This window comes from Watersipora subatra, chromosome 11 (assembly GCF_963576615.1).
Source record: "Watersipora subatra chromosome 11, tzWatSuba1.1, whole genome shotgun sequence".
NCBI lineage: Eukaryota > Metazoa > Bryozoa > Gymnolaemata > Cheilostomatida > Watersiporidae > Watersipora > Watersipora subatra.
The window spans coordinates 4648551-4658451 of record NC_088718.1 but is presented as its reverse complement, the minus strand read 5'-3'; the positions used below and the strand labels follow the sequence as shown (position 1 = coordinate 4658451).

The 9901-nt window shown below is 36.2% G+C and overlaps 1 protein-coding gene across 1 annotated transcript; it reads right to left on the bottom strand.

Moving 5' to 3' along the window:
- Positions 1–434: 434 nt before the first annotated feature.
- LOC137407747 (protein dopey-1-like) lies at positions 435–9053 on the bottom strand. The gene is made up of 5 exons (XM_068094129.1): positions 8913–9053; positions 6369–6550; positions 2302–2472; positions 501–566; positions 435–444 (listed from the first exon to the last, which is right to left on the bottom strand). Exons 1-5 carry the CDS (start codon positions 9051–9053, stop codon positions 435–437), a joined length of 570 nt encoding a protein of 189 aa, XP_067950230.1.
- Positions 9054–9901: the final 848 nt, after the last annotated feature.

Below are 9901 nucleotides of genomic sequence, written 5' to 3'. Positions count from 1 at the left end.
TTTATTGAATGCGTGAAGTATATTTGTGAAAATATTTCGACGAATAAGGTTGCATGAAAGTGTAAACAGAAACCATCTCTCACAACTACATCACATTTGAGCCGTTTTGGAAATCGAATCCAAACTACGGCGGTTTTGTGATGGCGGCGATAACTGTTCGTTTTTGAGCTTTTAAGAGCTTATGATCACATTTCCACATATTTTGCACCCACAACACAACAGAGTAAGACATGGTGAATTTTTCCATATCAAATAACGGTAATGTGAATTTTGTTGCAAGTCAACCTTTAAGGAAATGAGAGTAGATAATAAAGAAATGATAAAACCACAAAGAGATATCAACTCTTAGCATAAACAAGACTCTAGTCTGACGTACCAATAGGCTGAGATCACTGCCCAGCAGGTAAAGCTGATCTTCCATGCTGTGGGTTCTGTCAATGTGTGCTATAAAGAAGGAGGTCCCCGGTAGACGTACAAGAGTGCTGTTTTGTAGGCATGACCAGAAGTTAAAATAAAAGTGTTCTACACCAAACTCTTTGGTCAGCTTTTCCAGCAGAGTGTTAGTTCTACAAGTAGAACAAATCTTGCAAATTGTGTATGTGAGCATTCCCTTGAAAATTGACTATGATGTCTGCTTAGCTTACAGCAATCAGAGGCTGTACGTGTTTTTAAGAGCCAATGTTACACAAACAACAGCTCTCTGATCTTGGCTGGATGAGACTGGATGAGACTGTATGAGTGCAGTAGCGAAAGAATCTCAACGACTGGAGACATGCACAATTGCCGAGAGCATTTTAAGGGTAGATGTCATTCCTGTCAACACCTTTTTGGGAATTGAACCCCCAACCTGTTGTTGGCAGGTCAGGTAGTAGTGCAAATTACGACTAGTAAAAAGCGTTGCAACTTTTTAGATTTGTGCACCAAAAGTTCTACTAAAGGTGAGTTTAAAAGAAGCTAGATAATCTGGATACACATACGACTATTGAAATTGAATAATTGAAAAATTAAATAAAATTTAATTAAAATTGAAAAAATGTCATGAAAAAATTATCATGCAGGTCACTCCTGTACAATCACAATGCGTTACATCTGTCTTTGACCAATATAACTCGTTATGCAACAACGAATGGTGCAAAAGAGTCCATTCTCAGCGTCTTCATTTAATTTAAGTTGATTTAAATTTATTTGAATTTAATTTCATTTATGTCTCAAAGGTAAATTATAAACAAGTAAGATTATATGTAATGAGAAATTATTATATCATACTTTTTACTATGATAAGAGCCGTATCCATCAGTAAAAAGCTAGGCTGGGAGGTTAGGAAAAAAGATTGCTTTTCACAGGGTTTGAACTCACGACTTACAGCTTGGTAGACCAACATTCTACTACCTGTGTCAATCGACTGCCTTGCTGCTTTTGGGAATAATTGTGCAGTTACTTATTACACCTGATGATCTCTCATGGTGCACCACACTGCTAGGGTAGCAATCTTTGCTATACCAAGACCGAAGTATGCAGCCATGGTCAGAGGTTAGGATAAAATATTGCATTCAATGGGACTCAAACTAGTGATATTCAACTCGGTAGACTGACAGTCTTACATAATCACCTATCGACCGCCTTCTAGCATTTCATAGTAATTGTACACATACTTATTCTCTGTGTTTATCGACACACCTGACGATCTCTCAGGGACAATAGACCATCAGGGTATGAGTAGTAATAAATGTTCTAGCACAGCAACACGCACATCATCTGTAAATTGACTTTCATTGGCTTTGACGAGATGTGTGACAGCCAATAGTAACAAACCTTCATGCTGAATACTTTTATTTAAATAAAGGCTCCTAAAAATTTTTATTAGATGTAATCATTAAAACACCCTGCAATATGCTATTGTTCGATTGGAGGTGACAAAGTGCTTCAGCCCAGCACCAACGGATGGCTAGCGATTATTATAAAAGCAGTTGGTACAAATTCCAAGGTATCGTGTACAAATGAGACTCGAGGAAAGAAGAAATTCATATTGCAAACAGAATTGTCTCGTGTAAACAATAAATATAGCTTCCTCTTATGGTAAACAATATGACTTAATATAAATAATAAATATGTTGACTCAATCAATATGACTTAATCATGGTCAAAATCTTCTTCAACTATGAATTAGAGCTAAATTTCATTTCGATAATAAAATCATGAAGTTTTTTTCATGACATAACTTCAATTATTCATATAACAGTATACCACAAAAGAGGCAACTGCTCCGATTACCTCCAAAAGCAAAGAACTTGAATAGAATACCTATCATGATACTCGGAGCCTTCCTCAAGACCTGGCAGCACTCCGATAATGACCCCGGCAGCAGCGGGTCGAATGGAAGAGCAAACAGGAAGAATGAAAGTCTCATAAAGAGTGAGAAGAACAGGTTTGACGGTCATGGCTGCATGGCCGAGCAGAGGAAGAAGTCCGGCACTGTAAAGAAAAAGGACGGCAGGAGTTAACAAGTCAATAGAGAGGAAATCCAACTAATTTAAAAAGAGGTCAAGGTCAAAAGAGCATCACCTTGCGTTGGCAGCAAACATGGTGACCGTCTTTGCTAAACTATGATGCATTTGTGAATACACCGACATGAGAATGGCTAAATAGAAAAGGTATATATGAGCAGATAACTCCATACTGACACACCAGAGTAGCGCCCCTATTACCTACATGTACGTAATATAGGCAAAGGGGAAAGAGAGGTACATAACCACAATAAAATATGGAAGTAAAAAAATTTCATCATCGTTATTCGAGATAACATGGTGTCCAACAATTTACATCCCATTGAAAATCTATAGATGAAGCTATAAAACACCTCAGCGAGGATGGCTGAGCCTCTAGCAAGCTCAAGCGGAAACAACAGAGCGTCAGAGCATGGTATTGTGGGATATCAAGAGAAAAGCTGCTAAAATTGGGGGAAAGATGCCCAAGCGCTTCCAGCTAGTAATTCCCAGCAAATGTGGAGCCACCAAATACTAAAACTAATTTCCTGACTCCCACAAGAGTTGTTCAAACCTCTAAAAAAAGGGATATTATGAAGATTTGATCGAAACTATTTTTTTATCTGTCCAAAGCCACCCTAGCCTGTCTTGACAAACTGTTGTTTTTGCGGAGTTGTCCCCCGTCGCGCGGGCGAGCAACACAACAGCTTGTCACAAGACATACTACACCTGATGCATCAGCTGCACTTATAGGGAGTTGTTCTCTTCCGTCTATGCGGCTTGGTTGTGATGTTATATCGGTCGCTCCATTGGTAATCATAACTGATTTCGCGCAAAAATTTATGAAGAAAAAAATAAGATTACAACATTTAACCAAAGACTGTTGGTTGTTTACAACTCTGTAGTAAACTTTAGTAGAACTTAAGAATACAATAAATTGAAAATAAAATCCATAAAAACAAATAAAACTGACTGATAAAAAAATAGAAATTAAACTGACTGAGCGCACAAATAACAACATGTTTAGTCGCTGTTGTTGCCTAAGTTCTCAAGTTTTACTAAAGTTTACCGCAGAGACTGGTCGCTAGTTAAACGTTTTAATCTTATTTTTTTCTACATAAATTTTTGCGCGAAATCCCTTACGATTACCAATGGAGCGACCGACATAACATCGCAACCAAGCCGCATAGATGGAAGAGAACAGCTCCCTATAAGTGCAGCTGATGCATCAGGTGCAGTATGTCTTGTGACAAGCTGTTGTGTTGCTCGCCCGCGCAACGGGAGACAACTCCGCAAAAACAACAGTTTGTCAAGAGAGGCTAAAGCCACCCTAAAAGAGTTGAGAAAAAAGTTTGCTCTACACATTAATCAATACCAGATATTTCGATTCTCAGCCAAACGCAGTACCATCTGCGCCACTTGACCGCCTTGCTGCAGTGTGGAATTATTGAGCATCTAGTTATTACACATGATGATGATCCCTCACGGCATACCGGGCTGTCAGTGCACTTGTATATATAGTTTTGGAATTCTATTATCAAAACTTAGAAGTTATTCAAGTATGAAACTGAAAACTATGCATTGCTGATTTTGTCCCAATTATTTAGTTTGGCACTAAATAGTTGGGACATAGTTGGGTAGGTATGGAGAGCATTAATCTAGATAGAATAAAATTATTTGAATAACAAAGACTGTAGCCTGTGATCCTGATAAATCTATATTTATAAATATTAATATATATATAAATCACAATTCGTATAATCCAGGAGCAACTAAAATATTTGCTAAGAGTTTTAAACTAAAATCACACTCGCATAGATGTCATTATTAACCAACCATAATGTTGTAAACCTCCATAGAGACCATATCAAAGGATGGAGGCGCCCTGTGATTTCCGTAATTTTTTATACACTTGAACTTTAGTACTCAATAAGCCCAATATAATTCACTTTAATATGATCAAATTATATATCATTTCAATTTTAAAAACGTAATTTTGTTGTGATGTTGTTCTATTGTATGAGAGTTAAAACTTTAATCCTTCTAATTACATAATATTCTCACTCACTGAGATCTGCTCTGTATTATTGTAACATTAGCAACAGTTAATTGGTGTTAATTCATTCTTTCTAACCAATGGGTTAAACTCTTACATTTCCCTCAAATTTTTAAAATTTCTACTCCCCTAGCAGTATAGATTCAGTCATTTTTGACAGTTTAGGTGTTCATCTCATAAAACCGCATTTTGTGAAAAAAAATTTAACACTGCTTGGCAACATATCCCCCAGAGTATAGCCTGTCTTGACAAACTGTTGTTTTTTGCGGAGTTGATCCCCCGTCGAGCGGGCGAACAACACAACAGCTTGTCACAAGACATACTGCACCTGATGCAACAGCTGCACTTATAGGGAGTTGTTCTCTTCCGTCTTCCGGTCTCTCCGTCTAAGCGGCTTGGTTGCGATGTTATGGCGGTCGCTCCATTGGTAATCATAACGAATTTCGCGCAAAGATTTATGTAGAAAAAATAAGATTACAACGTTTAACCAGCAACCAGTCTCTGCGGTAAACTTTAATAGAACTTGAGAACTTAGCAACAGCAGCGACTAAACATGTCGTTATTTGTGCGCTCAGTCAGTTTTATTTTTATTTTTGTATCAGTCAGTTTTATTTGTTCTGATGGATTTTATTTTATTCTTAAATTCTACTAACGTTTACAACAAAGATTGGTCTTTGGTTAAACGTTGTAATCTTATTTTTTTCTACATAAATTGTTGCGCGAAATCCGTTATGATTACCAATGAGCGACTGCCATAACATCGCAGCCAAGCCGCATAGATGGAAGAGAACAACTCTCTTTCAGTGCAGCTGATGCCTCAGATGCAGTACGTCTTGTGACAAGCTGTTGTGTTGCGCGCCCGCTCGACGGGGGAGCAACTCCGCAAAAACAACAGTTTGTCAAGACAGGCTACCCAGAGTATTGCTTTCAAAAACTAGCAAATAAGAACAACAGAAAGAGATTTTGAATATTAAAATGATGCAACGTTTTGTTATTCTTTTTTTTCAAGACAGATTACAACTAGTTATATTTTAAAACCCCTAAATTTTAGTAGGTGGCTCCATACATCAATTGAGCTTTATAATGTAAGATTGCGACGGTTAAACGTAGTCACATGCGCTTGTTTTGGTTTGTGATTATAGGCCAATCAGATGAATAGAATCTGACTACAGAAACAGCTGGCCTATTAGGAAAGAGCTGGATAGGAATTTCCCCAAACACATCTGCACTGCCAATGAAACATGAAATAGAACTACAGAGAGTCGATGCCTAGTTCCTACCTGAGTAGAACATAGAAGAGTATAGACAATCATTTAAACGCCGTTTTATATAAAGCCTCACTTCCGGTTGCGGCATACGTTTAAAATTTTTACATACACTTGCATTGAGCTGAATTTTTCTTACACTTTTGGAAGCTTAGAACTAGTGCTAAAAATAAATATTGACTGGAAGACTTTTATACTAGTCTAAACTAATGAAGAAGTTTAAATTCTAATTGTAATTAAAAAATGAATTACTATTCAAAAAACGGATTTTACCAATTACTTTATATACAATTTTGGAGTTTTTTTACATGTAACATTTAGAAAACGAAAACTTCTAATATATGGGAATCACCAACAAAATAAAGAGTGGAAAAGTAGAATTGTTGCGAATAAGTAATCCTAGCTACGCTTTGAAGTGGGTTTTTGGAAGGTGAAAGTTAGTGTCTCAGTAATATGATGGAGGTAATATGTAATATGATGATCAATTGGAGGCATGAAATTTCCGCCGCCACAGCTAACTAGCTATGACGTCATTGTCTTATAATCTCAAACTCAGGTTCCTACCTGTATATGGGGAAGTCTTTGGCAATAAACGCAGGACCAATCGTGGTAAAGATAGTCTCATACAATTCCAAAGCTTTTATATGCACTCCCGCAGGTAAAGCAGGGTGTAAACACTGTGCGAGTCTTTTACCTATCGTCGCCTTTTTAGGCAAGATATTGTAAGACTTGTGTGAGCTGATGACCTAGCAAACAGATAATAACGAGTTGTGTTTCAACATACAAATGGTTTATTTGATAAATTGGCATGTCAATGTTCTGCGTGCATAACAGCCAACTTGTAATTTTTTTATACATTTGTTAAAACTTATTTTAAAATTTTATAGCTTTGTTAAAAATCTAAAACCGATTTTCAAGCTAAAACTTTAATGCAGGAACCAAAGGGGTATACAATGCTTACAAGTATATATATGCAACAAATGCGCCGAATATTCTATTGATGCCATCTTCATGCCTGAAATAGACATAATGCAACAGCTTACTCTGCACTTATGTAAGATTACATGTTAGTGAAATCATTTTATTACGGAGTCTGAGCTACAGTAGCCTGTCTTGACAAACTGTTGTTTTTGTGGAGTTGTTCCCCCGTCAAGCGGGCGAGCAACACAACAGCTTGTCACAAGACATGTTGCACCTGATGCATCAGCTGCACTTATAGGGAGTTGTTCTCTTCCGTCTATGCGGCTCGGCTGCGATGTTATGGCGGTCGCTCCATTGGTAATCATAACGGACTTCGTGCAAAAATTTATGAAGAAAAAAATAAGATTACAGCGTTTAACCAAAGACTGTTGGTTGTTTACAACTCTGTTGTAAACTTTAATAAAACTTAAGAATAAAATAAATTGAAAATAAAATCCATAAAAACAAATAAAACTGACTGATACAAAATAAAAATTAAACTGACTGAGCGCACAAATAATGACATGTTTAGTCGCTGTTGTTGCCTAAGTTCTCAAGTTTTACTAAAGTTTACAACAAAGACTGGTCGCTGGTTAAGTGTTGTAATCTTATTTTTTCTACATAAATTTTTGCGCGAAATCCCTTATGGTTACCACCGGAGCGACCGACATAACATCGCAACCAAGCCGCATAGATGGAAGAGAACAACTCCCTATAAGTGCAGCTGATGCATCAGGTGCAGTACGTCTTGTGACAAGCTGTTGTGTTGCTCGCCTGCTCGATGGGGGGACAACTCCTCAAAAAACAACAGTTTGTCAAGACAGGCTAGAGCTACAGAGGAACTATGCTTCAATCGTCTAACAATAATGGCAAATTTTTTTGCTTCTGGAACTGAGGGAGTGAAAAGATAAAATATTAAAGTGTGTTAACAACCAGAGTGTTAACAAAGGTGTTAACAAAGATGTTAACAGTGACAGTGTTAATAACTAGAATGCTAACTAGCAATGTGTTAATAACGAAAATGTTAACAACCATTATGTTAACAACCCATATGTTAGCAACCAGAGTGTCAACATGAACATTGTGTGTACAAACAGTAAATCTTGAAGTTGCAAAGAGATCGCATTTGCTATAATCACCTGCAGCCAATATCACATAAGGTGTTTAGTGAATATTTTGCACTCAGTTCACCAATCAGAAAGCAGTTGACGTTTAGTGATTACACATATCGCATTGGTTTGTTTCATAAACAAATTTTTGTTTAGGGATATTCCAATGCTAAACAATTAACTTTTAGAAAGTGGATGTATCTAAATAATTATTATCGGCATCCAATTTGCATGTTACCTATAATTGGCTTAAGCATTCTTCGATATATGTGAATATATCGAAGTTTTATCTTCTGTATATATACCCTTCTGTTTTATCTTCTGTATACATAAATCTCAAAGTCTGTTATTCGGTGTGTCCAGCTATAGCTATTAAGATTTAGGAAAGAAATATCTTATTTGATCCTTATTATCTTAAATATCTTAAATTAAATTATCTTAAATATCTTATTTGGAACCTCCCATTCACAAGGCGATATCCTTACCAATAGAGCTACACGAGATGCAATGATTCATTAGGGGATATGAATCATTATGTCGGCTAAAATACGCATAGCCCTCTGGAATACGCAACACTCTAAAGCCTACTCTTCAGGCTCTTATTAGTAAGTTTACCAGCACGCATAGTAGTGTGTTTAAATTAGTCATTGGCGATGTGCCAGGCTAATGGCAAGTGGTGGCAGCTACGTTACCTTCAAAATTTTATAAGCTGTTTTTTAATACCCGTGCAACGCCGGACATTCGGTTGGTATACAATAATTATAATTCAGAATTATTCGGAATAATTAATTGCCTTTTAATTAAATTGTAATTTTAATATTACTGACTAATAACTCATGTTAGTTCGCATGTGTTGACCGTAATACCAAAGTTGAATAATTGAGTTTTAAATTTTAAAAGGTAAGAAAAACACAAGTTATGGAAACACCAAAAAAAAATTTGAAAGTTCAATGTACTTGCGCTACAAGACTTTTTTTAACTGTAAAATTATTTTGGTAGTTCACAATTAGCCCAAATAGAGAAATAAACTGTAGGCTACCTTATTGACTTTGGAAAGGGCGCTTATCAGATCTGCCCACTCTCTTGTATTCTCGAAGCCTTTCAAAGCTCGTTCCATCAGCGTTGAATAGTAGCGAAACTTGCTGTCGCTAAGCGAGAGCTGCTGCTCCCCGTTATCCATATCAGTCTAGATGTAACAACATAGAGAAATATATGAAAGAGATTAATTTATGTAATACTTTATTCTGCCCAGAGACAGCCAGGACTGGCAAAAGGGTCAACAGTTTAAAATACATTATGCAATCTGTTAATATAATACTAGCAACTAAAACATGTTTTAACTGTCCAGACCCATTCAGTATTACCAATGGTATTACTGGAACAGAAAAAATTATCACGTATAATAACAAAATTTAAACTTAAACTACGAAAAATAATATTTTTTGCAAAATAATACAAAGTTCATAAGAATATAGAGCAATAAACATCAAAGAAAGTCTCTACATGTGGCTAAACACTAACAGATGAGATAAGTATATACCGCATGAGGAAGGCCTCATAAAAGTCATAGCATACTCTGGATGACCACAATCTATCTGTACACCGTTTATGCTGATTATATATATATTGTATATGTATCAAAATTAATTGCTATTAGTATGTACACACTCGCATATTATTTAGCAACACAACATAACAAGAGATTGCTAATGCTTACAGGATGACACAACTCTGATACTTCTTGACACAAATGGACATGATTCAATATTAAGCTGTAAGAGCAGATGACTCCTGTTTAACCACTGATCAAATGGAAGCACCAGATACAAAGCATATACATTACATGTAATTTTGATCCTAATTCATATTGCATATGAGTTACTAGTCAGTACTTGATAACCAAAATAAAAATGGCATAAATAGCAGTTATTAATAAATAAAATGATTCAGTAGAGATAAAAGATTATATCTGGAGTCATAGCATACTCTGGATGACTTATTACAAAACTTACCAAATATCACAGGAAT

Bases quoted from the DNA above. Each gene is read 5' to 3' on its own strand.
- LOC137407747 (XM_068094129.1), bottom strand. From the start codon at position 9,053: ATGGATAACGGGGAGCAGCAGCTCTCGCTTAGCGACAGCAAGTTTCGC. The intron at 2,473-6,368 runs GTAGGAACCTGA...TTTTCTTTACAG, and splicing joins AAAGACTTCCCCATATACAG to TGCCGGACTTCTTCCTCTGC. The intron at 567-2,301 runs GTATTCTATTCA...TTCTACTTGTAG, and splicing joins GGCTCCGAGTATCATGATAG to AACTAACACTCTGCTGGAAA.